Source organism: Galeopterus variegatus, unplaced genomic scaffold, assembly GCF_000696425.1.
Source record: "Galeopterus variegatus unplaced genomic scaffold, G_variegatus-3.0.2 Scaffold4126, whole genome shotgun sequence".
In the NCBI taxonomy this organism is placed as follows: Eukaryota; Metazoa; Chordata; class Mammalia; order Dermoptera; family Cynocephalidae; genus Galeopterus; species Galeopterus variegatus.
This window is the reverse complement of record NW_007730237.1, coordinates 31,469-52,317: the sequence shown is the minus strand read 5'-3', so window position 1 is coordinate 52,317 and position 20,849 is coordinate 31,469. Positions and strand designations below refer to the sequence as shown.

Genomic DNA, 20,849 nt, shown 5'->3' with positions numbered 1-20,849 from the left:
CTATGACTGAGTCCATTCGTGTACTGAAGTTTCCACCACTGAAATAAAATAAAAATGTCTATATTTCTGGTTCTGTGACTCCCTATCTGTGACCTGTGTGGTCATAGATAAGCCATTTAACCTTTCTGTGACTTAGTTCCATCATCTATAAATTGGTTATATCTGGTTTTCAAGTATATATATATATATATTTAAGGATTAGGGCTACTTTATCTGTGTTTATCTGGCACATAATAGGTACTCAATATGTGATGAGTTATGATCATTGTGATTATTATTTCAGAATGCCCTCACAGGCTAATGCCTTTTTCTTTAGTCCTATTAGAAATGACCAAGGCAATGTAATGGATGTTATCATAGTCGAGCACTTTGTAAGAGAAGGAGAGTTTTACAGTAAAATACCGAATGGTAACCAGTGCTTTGGCAAAGAATCTTCTGTGTTCCCAAGGAAAGCATTCTGTTCTCTGGAGTGGGGACAATAATGTGCTTCACTGAGGTGTTTAAGCCGCCGCAGGCTCTGAGCTGCTGTGTATGTGTGTCTGTTAATAATTAGTATAAATTACTGAGAAGCAGGGCAGTGGCCTGATATGGGAGAATAAGCTTCCTTCATAGCATAAGAAGTTGAGATTAATTACAGGTCTTTAAGGGAGGAGCTTTAAATGTAAAGGGAAAGAAGCTTGGGCCGGGCTGGGGAGCAGGAACCAAGGACACAGGTACAAGCCTTCAGTCCTGAGCCCATCATTAAGCTCTTCACCCGTCTCAGCTGCCCCACACACAGAAGATGAGAAGGAGGGGCAGGTGGTCTCCAATACATTCTGCCGCTTCCCAACACCAATCCCTGCTGCAAATGATTCAAGCTCACCTCCTAGCTATGTGACTGTGGGCAAGATTTCTTTTTAATTTCTCTGTGCATCAGCTTCTTACCCATAGCAGTGATGCAATATTTACCATGCTGGAGTTTGAGGGGGAAAGCAGATAATAAAATATAAAGCCCCTGGCACCCAGTAGGTGCACACTAGGAAGAAATTATTATTATTTTTCTGAGATGAGTTGTTATTTCAACAAGGTTACAAGTTCATGTGGGGTGGGGGGCTGGGTGGACCCACCATATACTGGCCACACATGGTACTCTATGGAACCGTAGGTCAACATTGGTGACAAAATGGGACTCTGTGGTCAACTGGTCCAGACAGATTGGTCCAACACTCTGGAAAGTGAACATTTTCTTCATTAAGTGACAGAAAATATCTAGCAAATAAGGGCCCCAAATTCAAAGTGGATTGGACATGATGGGTGCTTGTGTATCCAGATGGTTTAAATTACCCCCAGTTTGCTGATTTATCCAAGTAAACTCCACAAAACCCCCTAACGCTGCCTAATCCTTGCCTTGCTTGCAGGTTCGGCTGTGATGCAGAAGGGCACACCTCCTCAACTAGACTGGTGATCCTTCTGGACCTCCGCTTTCAGGAGGGCCAATTGCTGCCATTTACAAATGTGAAGACCGTGGCCTAGAGTGGTCGGGTCATTTGGCCACAGCTGTGGCACTGGTTAGCTGCGGAGGGCACTGGAAACGAGGCTCTGCTTCTCGATGCAGTGGCGTCTCACTGTTCAGCACGGCCTCTGTGTTGCAGGGCTGCGGGTCTCCGTCTTTGATTCTCTTCTCATTTCCACTGACCCCCAGGCTTAAGGCTTCCATACCATCTCTGTACTGACAACTCCCAGGTGGGCAGCCCCAGCTGGTCCCCTTGCCTCAGCTCCAGACGTGGACACCCCGCTGCCTGCTCCATGTCTCCACCTGGCTATTTACACACGGAGCTGAACTTCTGTTCCTTCCCTCATCCCACAGTGATCGCCTTCTCATTCCTCTTCTAGTGGCTCAGGCCAAAACCCTCCCTTGCCTGAAGTCCAACTTGTTGGAGACCCTATTGGTTCTGCCTTTAGTTTATACATCTAGAAATCAACTACATTTCAATAGCCCTCTGCTTCTCCCTTGATTCAATTTCACCTTAATTCAACCCACCATCACCTTTGTAGATGATTATAAATCTAGCAGGCCTAATTTCAATGAAGCAGTCTCAATAATCCTTTCAAAATGTAAGTCAGGTCTTGTCCCTCCTCTGCTCCTAAACCTGCTATGACTCCCTGTGTCACTCAGTGGAAAAGCTCAAGCTCAAGTCCTTGAGGCCCAACGTGATTACCTCCCTTGGGAACCCCTCTCACCTGACTACTACTTTCCCACTGCTCCCATCACTCCAGCCAAGCTGGTTTCCTTGAGTCACCAGTCATGATCCTGCCTCAGGACCTTTGCAGGGGCTGTTACCCCTTCTTCCCTGAGATAAGTGCTTCGTGACAACCTTACCTTGCTCAGGTCTTTACTCAGATCTTATCTTCTCCGAGAGGCCCACCTTGGCCATTCTATTGAATTCTGCAACCTGCTCCTCCTTCAAGCCTGATCCCTGATCCCATTTACCCTGCTCTGCTTTTTCTTTTTTCCTTTACACTGCTCATTTTCTAATATTCTATATAATTTCCTTACTTATTATGTTCGTTGCTCATTGTCTGTCTCCCTCTGTTAGAAAGTAAGATCCTCGAGGGGGGGTATTCTTGTCTATTTGATCCCTGTTATAACCTAGAATAGTAATTATACCTGTCAAATAGTAGGCTCTCAATAAATACTTGCTGAGCAAATAAATGAATGGATTAGGTTTCTACAAATAATGTGTTGGGTTAGTATAGAAAGCACTGTATTTTCCTGGGACTTTACAGATGCTGCAGTTCACCATGGTGGGAGGGAGGCCCTGCTTCCCTGGCAGATAGGCTGAGGACCAACACCGCAGGGCTGTGTTTCCCTTTTCTTGGCAGCAGATGCCCTCCCATAGCCCCCAGCAGCAGTGGATAAAGAGCAGTCAAGGAAGACTTCTCTTTAGTACATAAATTTCTATTTCTAGTCATTTTTATCTCACTCTTTTAAATTTCTATTTGCATGGTTTTTAACCCCCCTAAATATATTAGTGTAGTAGTCTATGCATATGATTTATGAATAAACAAACTTATATTGGAGGTACATGATCAAAAACTTTGAAAATCCCTGATTTTCAAAATCCTGTGAAGATTCCAGGACACCTGGCAGTTTGGTAGCATCTGCATGAGAACAGCAAACACATGACCGGGAGAGCGACAGGACTGGCCTGCCCACAGCAGCCCGCTGAAGTGTCCAGACAGCAGGGTTGTGGGCCAGAAGGTTCTCTCCTGAGTTGGTGCAGAAAATTCTGGCTTTTGAGGCTTTTGTTGGGGCAGACCTGGGGAACTCTTCAGGGAGCCTCTGGCCTCTGGGAGAGCGACAGGACTGGCCTGCCCACACCAGCCCACTGAAGTGTCCAGACAGCAGGGTTGTGGGCCAGAAGGTTCTCTCCTGAGTTGGTGCAGAAAACTCTGGCTTTTGAGGCTTTTGTTGGGGCAGACCTGGGGAACTCTTCAGGGAGCCTCTGGCCTCTGTCACCTGATTCCTCCCTCCCCTTGGGATTTCTTCCAGCCTGTCTCCTTCTGCCCTCAGCTGGCCACCATCCATGGAACAGTGGTTGTCCCTGGGTCCTGCAAGCCTGCAGGCAGAGCTGGCTCACCTTCTCATAGTAGCGGATCTCATAGTCCAGGATGATGCCATTGGGCTGCTCCGGCTGTGGCCATGACAAGGTGATGCTCCTCATGGTAGCACTGACCTGGTGCATGATGGGAACAGTGGAGGGGGCTGTAGAGAGAGGAAGAGACAGGGTAGCTGAACAGACTCTCAATTATAGACGTGGACCCTCAGAGATAAGTAGGGCGAGAATTGCCATTGGGTTTGAGCCCTGCCCTTTCTCTCTCATCAGCTGAGCTGGATCTGTAGAACTTCCTGTGGGGTTTTCATAATGAATGGAGTTTGGGTAACAGAGGAGAGAACAGGTGATAATTTAGGAGAGGAGAGCATGTGTGGGCAGGGGCTGGAATGGATGTGATATTTTCATGGGCAGAGAGGAGAAAGGCTTGATCAAAACAGGAGATGGTTGGAAGAATCAAACGAAAAGACAGAAGGAAAAGAAGAGCAATGGGATGTTTTTGAGCAGGTGCTGAAGGAGCCTCAGTCTTGCAGTTGTGATCTGAGCTATTGCAGAGAAGAGAACCTGGGGACCAGGGATGATGGTGAGAGAGCAGAAGTGGTCAGTGCAGAAATACCGTGCAATGGAAAGGAACATTCTAGCAAACATCTTTCTGACATTGCATGTAAGATTTCACTGTACAGTACTTTGAAAGGGAAAGAGGAGGCATCTCTCAAGAAGACATGAACACAGAGCAACGACAGGGGTACTGACAGGGTTTTCCAAATAAGGACATTTGCAATAAGGAGCTCCCACATATGAACAAAGAAATGATACACAAACCAAACATTTGGAAACAGGATCATAATTCCAAAATCTGTAAAGTTGATTTGGAAATCTCTGTCTGGAAGTAATATTATTTATTTCCCAATTTGACATTTTTTACATGGTGTAAGTAAAATGAAAACAGTCTGGAAATAATAGATGAGGGCTGTCTTTCTAGGAGAGAGGCGGGTAATGGATGAGGCTTCCATCTACGCTCTGTTCAGGGGCTGTTCCCTTTAGTCCTGGCACTTCTGCAATGATGAAGGTCGTTTCCTCACTCAAACTCCACTTTACAAGGGTTTCTCTGGGGACCGTGGCTGAGTGACATTTACTATCCTCAATTTAGGTTAACAGATTCCCCTCCGAGACCCGGAATTACAGAGCACGGCTAACGGTTCATAGGGGCCACCGCCCTTCCCACCACTTGCTGGACTCTCGGTGAGCACCTACTATGTGCGGCCCCATGCTGGGGAGGGGACACAGAGCATTTGTCCTAATGATGCTCCATAAAGAGTGAGAAGTGTGGGGAGTGCTGTGACGAGCCCTTACAATCAGTGTCCCCGGGACTCTGATGGCCGGTTTGCACAGTTCTCGTTAGAGACCTTGTGGCATCTGTGAAAATGCACCTCCCAGAGCTCCTACTCCTGGGAGGATGATTGACAAATGGACCCAGCTGCTGCACTCTGAATCCACGGCCACATTCACGCAGAGGACCGCTTCCCACAGGCTGCTCCTAGCCAGTGACGGAGAGTGGCAGGGAGGCCACAGAGGCCCATTCCTGCAAGATACAAGACTCTTCTGATTGGCGACTTTCTCTCAAAGACTCCCCATGGGGTTTTCCGATGATTCCCTGCAGCAGCACAGCAGTCAGACTCTTCCCATCTGGGTCTCCTTCCTGCCCTCTCTCCTTCACAGGGATCAGACCTTCATTGTGGTCTGATGGCTCCCCCAGCCTCCTCTACTCCCACCCATTCCCCCAATAAATGTCTTGCACATCTAATCTTATCGTGGTGTCTGCTTCGCGCATGGCCTGGATTAATGTAGTCCTGGACAGCCTACAATTTCCCTGTCAAGCACTTGCTGCCAGGCTCCAGTCGTGCCCAGGGCTGGGCAGCTCTCTGCCTCTGGGTGCTGTTGCTTTGTACTTCAGTGGCCCTCACCAGTTTGCACACCTTCCTTATCCTTATCTGAAGTGTATCTTCTTCCCACTGGTCTCAGTTCTGCCAGCTGATGTAACATAGGATGTTCCCTCTTCCACAGAATGGCTTGTCAAATATGTAAAGAAACTAGTTAGATCACCCCTGCATTGTTTCTGCTGAGAATAATAGCCAAATACTACAGACATGTCTCTCATGACCATGGGCGGCTTTTTTCCAAATGGGTCCCATGTTCTCCAAATCCCTCTTGAGGCTTGAGGCCCAGAGGCAAGCCATCTCTCTCCCCACTGCCTGAACAGCAAAGATTAGAGTAACACTAATATCTAGCATGATATACATCTGCTAATGTGACCATTAGCCTTGGATCAAAAACATGTCCCCGCTGTTCCATTCTGAAATTACAGTCACACATAGCCTTTGGGCTTCTTCATGGTACGTTCCTTATCTTCTGACTGTAGAGTTGGCTTTTGGCTTTGACTATGGAGATTTACATGCATCTTTTTACCTTTATGCTGTTAAATTTGGCCTATTAATCCAGTAAGTTGAGATAATTTTTTGATCCCGATTCAGCTGCCAAATGCATTTTCTCTTCCTCCCAACTTAGTATTATGGCCCATGTTAATTAATTAATTAAACAAATATTTGCTGAACATCTGCCATGTACCAGTCACCATTATAGGTTCTAGAGATACCCGAGTGAACGAAATAAAATTTTCTGCCTTCTTAGAGCTTACTTTCTAGTGGAGGGATTCAGAGACCAGATGTAATACATAAATCATGAGGTATGTTACAAGATATTAAGTACAATGGAAAATATGTAGGGGGGGAGGGATACAGAATGCCACAGTGTGTGTGTGGGGGGGGGGTGCAGCCAGCAAGGGCCTCCCTCAGAAGCAGATGCAGGAGCACAGGGTTGAAGGGTGAGGGGTAGCCGTGTGGCTACCTGGAGCACAGCATGTGAGAAGGAACGGCCAGGACGAAGGGTCTGATCTGGGAGTGTCAAAGAGCCCGTGGGACTCAAACAGAGAGGAGGCCACAGAGGGCAGGTCCCTGAGAACATGGGAGGGACTTTGGCTTTTTCTCTGAGTGACTGGGCAGCCTCAGGAGGGTTGTCAACAGGGCAGGGATGTGATCTGACTTGCACGTTAATAGCATCCCTCTCTGCTATGTTGCAAATAGAATGCAGGGGACCTTGTAAAAGTAGAAAAACCTGTCACAACACTGCTGCAATAGTCCAGCTGCGAGACAATAGTTACTTGGACCAGGCTCCAAGCAGTGGAGGTGGTAAGATTCTGGATTTGCTTATATTTAGACTATCTCCATGGATGTGGGATGAGGAGGAAAACAGAAGAGTCAAAATGACTTCAAGGTTTTGGGCCTGAGCGACAGCAGGAGAGGGGCTGCCATCATCTGAGATCAGAGAAGCCATCAGTAGAAGCAGTTTGGGAGGGAAGACCGGGTGCTCCACATGGACCTGTTGTGTTTGAGATTCCAAGGTGTCCCAGAGCAGACACTGAGTGGACAAACGAACCTACAAGGTCCAGACTGGAGATATGAATTTGAAGTCATCAGTATTTCAAAGATACTGAAAGCAGCAGAACTGACAGAGGTCACCAAGAGAACGAGTGGAACAGCACATACATTATACATTCTAAGATTCAGGAGATGAGGAAAAAACAGCAAAGGAGCCCGACAAAGAAAGGCCAAGGAGGTAGAAGGAAACCCAGGAGAGTGTGATCGCCTAGAAACCAGTGGGACAAGCAGCTCAGGAGGAAAGACTAAGTTAAATGCTGCTGCTAAGTCAGGGAGAACGAGGCTACGCAGCAGGCTTGAGGACTCACTGCATGGATGGCACACGATCATCTCTCCTAAGACCTTTTGGAACTTCAGGAAGGCAATTCGGAGAAGGTGAGACAGTTTTCCGGAGTCAGTCCAGATCATTTGGGGATCCCAATGAGTCCCCAAAAACGGGGTGAGCGAATGGCTCCCAAACACCCTCTTTCATCCCGCTGCACACTGTGCTACTCGCTTGGCTGCCCAGGAACTTCAGGAAGGCAATTCGGAGAAGGTGAGACAGTTTTCCGGAGTCAGTCCAGATCATTTGGGGATCCCAATGAGTCCCCGAAAACGGGGTGAGTGAATGGCTCCCAAACACCCTCTTTCATCCCGCTGCACACTGTGCTACTCGCTTGGCTGCCCATTATAGCAGACCTACGTGAGAGCACCACTCACATGTTAATCATGTCCGTGCCATACAGGTTGTCAGGGCCCCTCTGTCTTGAGAACTGGAACATCATATATTTAAAAATTGGAAAGATCAATCCTAACAGCCCCAGGATTTGGATGGGCTTGGTTCTTCTCCTTGCCTCTAACCACTGGGGACAAGCAAGGCAGTCACAGCCCTGACTTAAGGTCCTTGCAGTCTAGTTGGGGTCAGATTATAAAGAGGAATTCACGGGGGGAGGGGGGGTGACCCAGAGGGGGTCGATGGCCCCCATTACTGCAGATGGCAAGGACCTCCCCAGCAGCTGGTCAGCAGCACAGGAACTGGGAAAAGCTGCCAGAAGGAAATGGGCATCTCTGTCTGCATTTCTCAGATTTATGACTATGACGTGATGGCCACAGGCCTGCGGAAGGCTGTGTGTCCTCATTCAGGTCACTCTACATGTCTTACGTGTTAACTGCAGTGGGATTTAGCACATGGAAGAAAGCAAGAAAGCTGGTTTTTCCTTCTCCAAGGGCGAATACCACCCCTAGATCTGGTGTCTTATGTGCTATGGAACCTTCAGAAAAATCGGAAAATAGTAAAAATGAGCTCTGGTAGTCCTCAAACACCAACTTCTTCTATTAAAGCTGAGGAAGCTTAAAGAGGGATGGGGAGATTAATTCAAGGGGTAAGCCCCCGTGACCCCCAAGCACTGCACACTGGTTTTAACAGTGAATCCTGGCCGGTCATCTTTTCCCCATAATCCTCAGATGAAGGAGTTTTCATGAAACTCAAAAGAGTCTCTCTTTTGCAAGCACACACGAAGCTTTTGACTAAATTAAACATTCTACTGAGAAGGAAATGAAAATAAAGAGTTCACAAGATTATTCAAACTTAGCAAGGAAACAAATGAGGACCATTTTTCAGAAAAGGTAAGAAGAAAGGATTCATTTAGAGGCTATTTGGAAAGAAGGTGCCGAGGGCTCAGTGAAGATGTGCTTGGCCGAAAGAGGAGGCGCTCCGTACATCAGAACAGAGCCAAAGCTGTCCTGCACCCTTCCCAGCAAAACAAAAAGGCTGACCCAACAGGAAGCCAGGATCTAGAAAGGAGGGCAGGGAGCAAAGAAGAATGTCCTGTCAGGCCCCAAGAAAAAACCAACCAGGGCTTAGACAGAAGCGGAGCCAGGAGCATCTGAGAAGAGAGTCCGCGGCCAGTAAGAAGAGGCCCGTGAAGTGTGCCAGAAGCAGGAGACTCAAAACTTCTCTGGTTGGGCCGGCCCGGTGGCGCACTGCTATAGTGCACCGCTTGGGAGGCGCAGTGGCGCTCCCGCCCGAGGGTTCAGATCCCACGTACAGACCGGTTCCCGCTCACTGGCTGAGCGAGGCGCGGGAGCAACACCGAGTGTTGCGATCCGTTCCCGGACACCGAAAAAGACAAAAAAAAAAAAAAAAAAAAAAAATCAGGGAAGGAGAGAACAAAAAAGCAAGTGACTGAGTGAGGCCTCTGTCTTTGCCTTTGCCAGAAAAGACTTTAGGGGGATCTTACTCACAAATTGCTTTTTAAGCAGACAGATCCAAGATGGCACGTCACATACAGCAGTGAAAGGGCACAGAATGTTCTCTCCTGAACTGACAAATGAGCTGTGGANAGGAGGGCAGGGAGCAAAGAAGAATGTCCTGTCAGGCCCCAAGAAAAAACCAACCAGGGCTCAGACAGAAGCGGAGCCAAGAGCATCTGAGAAGAAAGTCCGCGGCCAGTAAGAAGAGGCCCGTGAAGTGTGCCAGAAGCAGGAGACTCAAAACTTCTCTGGTCAACGGCTCAGGGAAGGAGAGAACAAAAAAGCAGGTGACTGAGTGAGGCCTCTGTCTTTGCCTTTGCCAGAAAAGACTTTGGGGGATCTTACTCACAAATTGCTTTTCAAGCAGACAGATCCAAGATGGCACATCACATACAGCAGTGAAAGGGCACAGAATGTTCTCTCCTGAACTGACAAATGAGCTGTGGATGGATGCATTGAAGGGACAGGATAGCCCGAGCTGCTAGTTGTGAAAGAACTGTCCATGCTGACATAGGACAAGTCCAAACTGGCCATTGGCACTGGCCACTGCCAGCGTGGTCAGCAATGGGGCCTGCCAGACCACCTGCCAGCCCTGCATTTGGGAGAAGGGCTCCAAAGGGGACTGTGGGGCCTCCCATCCCATGAGACTCAGGCTGGGGCTGGCAGGGCAGAGGGAATCTGTCTCAAAAGCAAATAACCCCAAATCTGGACCCTGCAGTCCTGGTGTGCAGAAGCCTCGCTGTCGTATCACAGGTTCCCCTGTCCATGCATTTCAAGCTTATGACATTCCTTGACCCTTTAATCTAGTTACTAACTCAGTCATTTTCAAAGTTTTTTCTTACTCATTTTGTTTTTCTTATCCAGTAGGGGCATTTTCCCCTAACAATTAAGCATCTCAGATTCCAGAATGTGAGCATGAGTTGATGCTATTTTCTAGGACGATTACTAAGTTTGAAAACATTATCTTTGCCTATTAGATACTTCTTCATAATCTCTTAATTGATTTTTGTGTTAGAATAATTCTTTCAACAGTTTTAACCATAATCCATTTTGGGATCTAATAAATGATATAATAGTTTACTATGTTAAAATGTTTTATTCAAGGCATCAAAAATATTAAAAAGTTAAAAAAAATAGCAAAATGCACAAACATCGAAAATTAAGTTGATCTACTGAAGTAAAAAGTTCAAAAGGGTTAAAAATATTGAATTTGCAATAGCCAAGAGCTGGAATCAGCCCAAATGTCCATCATCNCGCAGCAGGCTTGAGGACTCACTGCATGGATGGCACACGATCATCTCTCCTAAGACCTTTTGGAACTTCAGGAAGGCAATTCGGAGAAGGTGAGACAGTTTTCCGGAGTCAGTCCAGATCATTTGGGGATCCCAATGAGTCCCCGAAAACGGGGTGAGTGAATGGCTCCCAAACACCCTCTTTCATCCCGCTGCACACTGTGCTACTCGCTTGGCTGCCCATTATAGCAGACCTACGTGAGAGCACCACTCACATGTTAATCATGTCCGTGCCATACAGGTTGTCAGGGCCCCTCTGTCTTGAGAACTGGAACATCATATATTTAAAAATTGGAAAGATCAATCCTAACAGCCCCAGGATTTGGATGGGCTTGGTTCTTCTCCTTGCCTCTAACCACTGGGGACAAGCAAGGCAGTCACAGCCCTGACTTAAGGTCCTTGCAGTCTAGTTGGGGTCAGATTATAAAGAGGAATTCACAGGGGGGGGTGACCCAGAGGGGGTCGATGGCCCCCATTACTGCAGATGGCAAGGACCTCCCCAGCAGCTGGTCAGCAGCACAGGAACTGGGAAAAGCTGCCAGAAGGAAATGGGCATCTCTGTCTGCATTTCTCAGATTTATGACTATGACGTGATGGCCACAGGCCTGCGGAAGGCTGTGTGTCCTCATTCAGGTCACTCTACATGTCTTACGTGTTAACTGCAGTGGGATTTAGCACATGGAAGAAAGCAAGAAAGCTGGTTTTTCCTTCTCCAAGGGCGAATACCACCCCTAGATCTGGTGTCTTATGTGCTATGGAACCTTCAGAAAAATCGGAAAATAGTAAAAATGAGCTCTGGTAGTCCTCAAACACCAACTTCTTCTATTAAAGCTGAGGAAGCTTAAAGAGGGATGGGGAGATTAATTCAAGGGGTAAGCCCCCGTGACCCCCAAGCACTGCACACTGGTTTTAACAGTGAATCCTGGCCGGTCATCTTTTCCCCATAATCCTCAGATGAAGGAGTTTTTTTTTTGAAGTTCTTACAACAAGCAAATGGAGGGGACACACTTGGGTGGGAGGGGGGAGAGGGAGGAGGGAGGGAGGTTTCGGTGATGGGACATAATAATCAACTACATTGTATATTGACAATATAAAAATAATTTTAAAAAAATATTGAATTTGGATTTCAGAGTTTAGCAAATATTATCTAAAAGGGGAAACAGCGCTGCTTCTGCTGGTGGAAGTCAGGCCAGGGACAGCCTTGTTCTGAAGCCATCTTTCACCCTCTCCAGGAAGGTGCCAGTCACAGCTGGGTTTCCTCTACCTTAGCTCAGGTGAAAACTCTAGCAAGTCTCTTGGAAGAGAAATGGTCTCTCCAGTTAGAGGGACTTTCATATCTAAAATTTCCACAGAGACCCACAGAAAAAGGAGCCCCTCTGTGTCCCTCACAATAACTCATGGTGGGAAGGGTGGGATAGCTTTTTCTGGCCCTTCTGTATAGTGGGGGTGGGGTCCTCACAGTGACCCACCACCCCAGCTCAAACAGTGTGTAGAAGCTTAGTAACCACTCTTACTATCGTGGGCATTGCTTTTTCTAGGACAAGTGCCATCAGTTGATGGACATTCGGGTTGTTTCCACATTTTGGCTATTAAGAATACTGCTTCTATAAACATTCATTCATGAGTTTCTGTGTGGGCAAATGTTTGCATTTCTCCTGGGGATATACCTAGGATTGGAATTGCTGGATCATACGGTAATGTGTGGGCAAATGTTTGCATTTCTCCTGGGGATATACCTAGGATTGGAATTGCTGGATCATATGGTAATACTAACTAACCTCTTCTACTCTTTCTAGAAAAGCATTTCCCAGCCAAACCATCCTTGGAATAACCACCTGCAAACTATACCATAGACCACAGCTGTGAGGAAAACAGGTGAGGTAAGGAATAGTAAGGAGCCCAGGGCAAACCATCCTTGGAATAACCACCTGCAAACTATACCATAGACCACAGCTGTGAGGAAAACAGGAATAGTAAGGAGCCCAGGGCCCCAGCTCAGAGCAGCAGAAATTAGCAAGGTCGGGGCCCTACGGGTGCTGCAGAGAGAGGTGAGTTCCTATTCTGCTTCTGCCATCTGCTTACTGTGTGATGCTGGGTTAAGGTTACCCCCCAAGGCCTTAACTTCTTTGGGCCTCAGATTCTTTGACTGTAAAACAGGAATATTAATACTTACATTATGAAATTTCCAAATGTGCCCAGTGTGGTCTGTTGCTCCTTGCAACCAGATCCCACCTGCCAAGCTGGGGACTTGGCAACCACCCCAAACTCTCTTTCTGGGTCCACCACTGTTCACATATGCAAATCAGTCCCTGGGCAGAGTTCCCCAAGGTAAACGTAAAAAGTAGGATCCAGTGACAGCCTTGGGTGTTGACTTGATAGATATTTTTGAGGGATAAATAAACATGTTGACCAAGTCAGGGTGGAGGCGAAGGATAAGAACAGGCTTGGAGAAGGGGAGGCTGACGAATAGCTGGGCTGCCCAGAGGTGGGAGGGATAAACACTCTGGAAGAGGGCTGGTTTCCCTGCAACACTTGAGAGGACCTGAAGTTTTCTTGGAAGTAATCTAGGAGGTAAGTGATGGGGTGCCTAAGGATAGGAGACCTGGTGACTCTGGGGAGGGGACAAGCACAGCTCACCCACCCAGAGGTGTGGCTCAGGCCAGGAGCTGCTGTGCCCCTGTGGCTCTGCCACTGCCTTTTACCAGCATTGTCACCTGTATCTCCTTATACCTCGTATACTTACCGTCCAGCTCTCTTGTCCACCTCTGGGCCTCTTCCCTTCAAATTACACGTAGCCGGGTGAATCTCTCTAAAGCTCGATTCTCAAAAACCTTCAATGGCTCCCCATTGGAAAAAGTCCACACTCCCCCTGTAACATTTAACAAAGGGGCAGCCCCAGCCGTTCCAAGCTGCCTCCCGCTGCTCCTTCCTGGGAGCCTGCTGTTCTCATCCAACCACTCCACTCATCGTGTCCCAGGAGAGCTCAGCTTTTGAAATCTCTGCTTGTAGGGCCACACCACTTTTGGACACAGTACACTGTGATCTAACTTCCCAGGTGCATGTCTCTGCTCTTCATCACTGGAATAAACTCTTTAGGACAAGAGTCATGTTTTGAGCCTGTCCTGCTATGTTAGCACATATTAGACATTCGACAAAAGTTTTCCCTTATTGGAATGATCGCAGGTTCTTCTCTAAAGACCTCAGAAGTGAAGGGATCAGAAAATCACTTAGTTCTAATAAACAGGAATATTGGCCTTCACAGAGACTGAGGTGAGAGAGGCGAGGCAAGTGTGACCCTGCAGTCTGCACCTGGGGAGGAGTATAGAGCAGGTCTGAATGTAGCAGTCTCAAGCGAGTGTGGATGGGAGTGCTTCTTCCCATGTAGATGAAGAAACCCGGGAGGCTGGGTCCATCCCCATCTCACTGGAACCAGATCCCACCTGCCAGGCTGGGGACTTGGAAACCACCCCAAACTCTCTTTCTGGGTCCACCATTAACATTAGTGGTTTTCTAACTTTTGTCTTCTTTTTTAAGCTATGGAATCCTTTTTCCAAACAAAAACGTCTCTGAAGCATAAAGTGTGAAACAGAACAATTCAGAGTCGCTTTAGGTGAATCAGAAGTTGGGGGCCCAGAGCCCTGAAGCCAGTTCATTTCCTACCTCTCCAACCCACACCCTGAAAGGTTTACAGAGAGATCCCCAAAATGTGGAGAAGTCTGCAGAAGTCCCTGTGGGGCTTCAGATCAAATTATGTGAGTTCCTAGAAGTTATGGGTGATGGGGTTAGGAGTCCCATCTTTTTTTTCTTGCATGAAATACATCCATAGGAAAAAAAAAAGTCTGTATTTTTAATATGCTAGCACTGATGACAAAGAACAATTTGCACACATGGATTGTGTTCCTCTGACATTTCTATTCTAGGAGGTAACTTTGCTGAGAAGGCCCTGCTTAGAGAAGGTTCTCCCTCTGTTGATGAAAACTCATTCCATTGCACAAATATGCTTGAATTTTACATTAGGAAGCCTGACTCATTAAATATTTTTGGTGCAGTAACACTTCTGGTCAAAGAAGATTACACAAATAAGCAATTAGTTTGGAGACTGGATGTGAATACAAAAGCAGAGTTAATTATTTTTCGCATTATTTTCCCCTATTGTGGACATTAACTTCTCATTTGCTTTTGCTCTGGGCTTTGCCTTGAGATGACCCTGACACTCCCTTCCTGTCTTCCTCCCTACACTGGAGTTTCCAGGACAGAGGACTTCCCTGGGTGTGCAGCCTCAGGTCCATGCCGTTGTGGAATATTGGCTGAGTCTCCTCAAGGAGCTCAATGAGATGACAGTGTAGGGAAAGTGAGGGCTTCAGGCCTGCATCTCAGCCTCAAGCCCCGAACAGGGAGCCACAGGCTCTTCTTTCACTGGCCCCTGGTCCATCCACAAAGGGTTTGGTTCCAAACTGGGGGTGTGGGAGGTGGGTGGTACACGAGGGCTGGAGGTTGGGGGCTTCTCTGGGAATGTGAGTTTATAGCAGAGTCCTTCATTTCTGATAGCACCTCTGATGTCTGGGGGTGGGGGGGGGGAATCTTTATTGGGATAATTCACCTGACCCTGCTAGTTCTCAGAACATGGTCCCAGATCAGCATCACATGGGAACTGGCAAGAAATGCAGACTCTTGAGCCCTGCCCTAGAACTACTGAATCAGAGGGTCTGGGCTGGGCCCAGCAATCTGTGTTTGAACCATCCTATGGCATGAGACTAATGCACAGCCGGGTTTGAGAACTGCTTGTCTAGAAATCTAGAAATCAGAATGTTAAACTCTGAGAGGACACCTGAGGTCATTCAGTTTTCTGTCAACTCTTAACAGTTTATAGATTAGAGCACTGAGGGCAAGAGAGGGAAAGTGATGTCCCTAAGTCCTCAGCAGGTTTGTGCAGAGCCGGCAATAGACGAGCCTCATTTCCCTGAGGCCAGTGTGGACCTCTCTCCCCCTTCACTCACACGTTTAGCATTTCCAGAGCCTCTTCGGGATGCCTGGCATGGGGTGTGCATCACTCACAGACAGGTGCTTCCTTCTGGGACCCCTTATGCCCTCGGGGAGATCAGGGGAACCCACCAACCACTCCCACTCCAGGTGGAAGTGTGCCAAGCCTGTGCCAGGAGGAGGCATACCTGTCGGTTTGGTCCTGGGGGCACCTCTGTCTCCTAGTTCACTCTAGCCTGGCATTTTCCCACAGCTCCTTCTCCCTGCTGGGGGAACCAGATGATGCCTCAGGAAATGGCCACTTACTGTGAAAGTGACAACAGACCTGAATTTTGTGACCCTGTGGCCTGGGAGGTGTGTGTGTATGGAGGGGGTACTTGTCAGGAGGTACCTCTGCTAAGCAGGTATCCCGGGTGCTGTGACAGTTGCTGAGGACAGAGCCATCAGGACTCACATGTCAGCTGGGGGGCACACTGCCCAGCTCTGCCTCCCGCAGACCTATCAGCCCCTCCTGGGTGGGACAAGCGCTGGCAGCTTTGGTCTGCTTAATGTTTGATCATGGGAGGCAGTTCACTTGAAATACCAGCACTGGAGAAGCCAAAGGAAAGGACAAAGGGTACCCTGCTGCAGATTGTGTACCCCAGTTACCCCCCAACCCTCACCCACGTGCATTCAGCTGAGCCCCTACTGCAGCGGGGGACTTGCCATCACCACCCTAACACTAACATCACTGCCACCAACGTTGGGCAGGGGAGCTGCACCTGCAATCACTGTGACTGTCCTTTCCCAGATCTGGAGTTTTCTAAGTCCCTAAGTCTACTGGCCTGAAGGCCCAGAGCTTCTCCTCATCAGAGCATCCCTTCTGGCTGCACAGGCAGGCTCCATCCTGCAGTGTCCAGATGTAAGCCCCTCCCTGCACACCACCAGCCCCTCAAAAATTCTGAGCCTCCTTTCCCTTGACTCTGATGTACCTCTCCCACCACCGAGCACAGCCCTGCCCTGAACCCTCTGAAGTGGCTGCTCACAGATCAGGAAACTCCCTATACCCACCCCCTCATCTCAGAACATTTCCTGCATGCCCACGTTAAGGAAAAGCAGCTCTCCCCTGCGGACACCTCTCTCCTGCACCTCTCTCAACTGGTGGCAGTTTATGAGCTTTACACATGGCACACCTCAGGGCCAGGAAGCTGAGGATGTCCTTCCTGCTCCCCATGGCCTCTTCCACACTGAGTAATGACTCTCCATCTCCTGCACCCTCTGCAGAAATGCCATTTGGCTGGACCACCATTCTCCATGTCTTGGGACCACCATGTACTCCCTGCCACCATCACTCCCCATTCATTGAAACCTTGGGCTTCTGTCTGTCCTTCTCTCTACCCTTGAGCCTTGCCCTCCTGCAGATGATGTCAATGTCCACTGGAATAACGGACTTTCAGTTCCCCAAACTCCATGGCTCCTCCGTGTCTTCCATTCCCACTGCGTGCCTGGATGTCACCTCACCTGAAATTACCCCATTTTCAAAACCACAAATTCAAGTATGCTGCTTCCTCACTGCAACCTTGAGGAGCCCACCGCAGCTCTCATCAGCCTCATCTGGCCCTCCTGGCCTTTCCCTCCCCCCGTGCATCAGCCCTCTCTGTATTCACAGCCCTCATTGCCCAGCGTGGGTCCATCATTCACTACACTCCCCACGGGTGCCCTTGTCTTTTCATAGCACACAACTGGCAAGACACAACCAAAGATGGACTCACGATCCACCCCCTGGAGGGTCTGCTGTCCAGCAGCCACCCACTGCTGAGGAGCCACACATGAGGGCAAAGGAGTGGCTTTCTAAACATGTCATCACCAACCTCAAGCGAGCTCTCAACATTTTCCAGAAATCCTGAATTTCTCTGGTTAATTCCATCTCCCATTCTCTGTAATAGCACTGCCGAACATCTTCCACCTCCTCAGAACTTAATCCCCAGTCCTTCCCCATTGCTCTCAGCAATGAACCTTATTTCCCACCTCACAGAGAACAGAAGCCTGAATACCCAACTGCATCAGTAATACCTCAGCCTGGGTACTCAAAACCTCCTTAAATTACAGATGCACAGAACCAGACCTAGCCTCCCCTGATGCCACCTCTGAACACTTCTGGGGGCCCCTGGGATGTCTCTTACACACTTGCAAACCATCCTCTCATTCTCCTGTGTTGGCTCATTTGTTCTCCAAGTCAGATGCCTGTGAGACTCCTCAAGGGAAGCTGCTCATTAGGCAAGACTGCCAGTCTCCTCCCCAAGGACCTGTGGCCCTGTGAGAACACAGTTTCCAGTGCTTCCTCAGGCAGCACCAGGCTCATCGCAGCCTCTGAGGATCCCGCCCAGCTGGTTCACTGTGGCACCCTGCCCCAGCCCCGAGGCTGCCCGTCTGCCTCACACCTTGCAGTACTCCTCATGCAGAGCTGCCCCCTCGCCCTCCCGGTGCTCTGTCCTGGGCCCTCCCTCCCATCTGAGGACTTAGACAAGGAAGCAGACACCAGGCGGGCCTTGCCCTCCTTCTGTCCCCACACAGCCCCCTGCACACCCACCTCCTCACAAGCTTCCCCCCACCCCACACAAACCCCTTTCTGCAAACAAACGCCAGCCTATTGGTACATGAGGCAGAACCAGACTGAACATGATGTGAGGCCAGCTGGGACACCCTGCAGCAGAGGACACTGTGCCAAGGTACAGGGGTTACCAGGAGCAGTGAGACATGGTCCTCTCCCCTGGGAGCCCTCAGTCTATCAGGAGAAATATCGCCCATGCACATGAGAAACTGACACACATCCAGGGACTCCTTGTGTTGTCCTTATAACTGGTACAATTCAGAGAAGGACAACATACATCACATTGGGATTTTCTACAGGGCAGATATGTTAACAGGGGAAGGAATGACTGGGCCCTTGTCCCCCTGAGCTCTTCTGGATGGAGAAAGCATTTGCTCTGTGCCTATGTCCCTAAAGAAAAAAAATAATAATAAGACACAGATTTAAAATCCTAGTGTTCAGTTCTACAGCTAATGTCCTGCAGTTCAGCTCTCAGAAGGAAACTGATCCCAAGGCACGGGGGACTGGCAAATAGTTTCCCTTGCCCTGGAAAATATTTGTGGTCCAGCATTGCCTTTATTTACCCAGAACATTTAGTNGGAGCAGTGAGACATGGTCCTCTCCCCTGGGAGCCCTCAGTCTATCAGGAGAAATATCGCCTATGCACATGAGAAACTGACACACATCCAGGGACTCCTTGTGTTTTCCTTATAACTGGTACAATTCAGAGAAGGACAACATACATCACATTGGGATTTTCTACAGGGCAGATATGCTAACAGGGGAAGGAATGGCTGGGCCCTTGTCCCCCTGAGCTCTTCTGGATGGAAAAAGCATTTGCTCTGTGCCTATGTCCCTAAAGAAAAAAAAAAATAAGACACAGATTTAAAATCCTAGTGTTCAGTTCTACAGCTAATGTCCTGCAGTTCAGCTCTCAGAAGGAAACTGATCCCAAGGCATGGGGGACTGGCAAATAGGTTCCCTTGCCCTGGAAAATATTTGTGGTCCAGCATTGCCTTTATTTACCCAGAACATTTAGTCATGCACATGAGAAACTGACACACATCCAGGGACTCCTTGTGTTGTCCTTATAACTGGTACAATTCAGAGAAGGACAACATACATCACATTGGGATTTTCTACAGGGCAGATATGTTAACAGGGGAAGGAATGACTGGGCCCTTGTCCCCCTGAGCTCTTCTGGATGGAGAAAGCATTTGCTCTGTGCCTATGTCCCTAAAGAAAAAAAATAATAATAAGACACAGATTTAAAATCCTAGTGTTCAGTTCTACAGCTAATGTCCTGCAGTTCAGCTCTCAGAAGGAAACTGATCCCAAGGCACGGGGGACTGGCAAATAGTTTCCCTTGCCCTGGAAAATATTTGTGGTCCAGCATTGCCTTTATTTACCCAGAACATTTAGTGTGCCTTTTCCCCCCATCTTTCACATCCGCTCAGAGAAGATGTTAATTTTCTGAAATTAAACACTTAACTTGATTACTGTTTTGTTAATTGCTGCATTCAAAAACCCCTGGTGCTCCTGCCTGTTTAACATTGATGGTGCTGTGAAAATGATCGGCACGGAGCTGGCATGCAGGTGGACAGACAGCAGCACTGGAATGCCATCCTGACTGCTCCCAACTGTGCTTGCTTAAGCAGCTGGGTGCCTGCCAGCAGGGGATAGGGGGAGGACAGGACAGGTCATAGCAGAGTGGCTCCCACAAGGCCATGTTTTGGGGAGACAGTGCACCAAGGAAACCCTAGGTCTCACCAATATCTGGGAGAATGTAGGGGCTTAACTCCAGTCACAGCCCCACTCCCACAGATGCCAGAGAAAGGAGGGACCACAAAGAGCGCTCAAGCTGCACTATTTGCAGCTTGAGATGAGCTTAAGAAGGCATCCATTCATGCAATTATTTAATAATTTATTAGTCCATTTAATGAGTATTTATTGAATGCTTTCTATGTTTCAGGCATCTAGACAGACACTTAGCTAGACACAATAGCCAATAAGACAGATATGGGGCATGCTCCCCTGGAAATTATAGTCAGCTCACGGAGCTGACTTGCCAGAGGAGTATGGAGTGGACAGACCACCAGGACCTCTCCTCCTTCCCACCCTTTTTGCCAAGGACACAAGGTGAACAGCAACTATCTCATAATCCACCTTGTGTTCCCTCTGTAATGAGGTTTATAGCAATTTCATGTGGACTTTGGACGGGGCAAGGAACTTCCCACAATCTCATTGCCAGCAGCCCCCCTGTCACTTCACAAGCCATGCACTTGGAGTGCCTGGCCCAAGGTGCAGTCAATTGAGCAAATAGGTCCTGGGGCCCATAGGGCACGCTAGTAGTCCTAGCAGCTGTTCTCGAGCTGTTAGCAGTGTAACTAGCCACTGCCCAGGTCCTGGAATGGAGGATTCCCATGCCCAGCCCCTGTGTGGCCCAGCAGGTAATATCCATCTGTGAGGAGTTCAAAGTGGTCAGTTAGTGAAGAGTAAAATGCCCCACCCAACACAATGTCACTGTATCGCAACAGCCACCGCAAATTGAAATGCCCTCTAGCAACTGCACGTGATTACATCCTGACTTTCGTTAGGTGAGAGTTGGCACCATAGCAGGGAGTGGCACCAAGTGCTAAGCTATGGGTCCTGCACCCCGTCAAGCTGCTTCCCAGCTCAGTCACCTGCT

At 48.4% G+C, this 20,849-nt stretch overlaps 1 protein-coding gene across 1 annotated transcript in view; it reads right to left on the bottom strand.

Moving 5' to 3' along the window:
* The window catches only part of EPHB1 (EPH receptor B1), a gene marked incomplete at its 5' end in the record, with an annotated part of 144,112 nt that overhangs the window by 92,011 nt on the left and 31,252 nt on the right, over positions 1–20,849 (bottom strand). Inside the window, one exon of the mRNA XM_008586805.1 lies at positions 3,621–3,745. Within this exon, the coding sequence (XP_008585027.1) occupies positions 3,621–3,745 (125 nt within the window). The remainder of the gene's footprint in view (positions 1–3,620; positions 3,746–20,849) is intronic.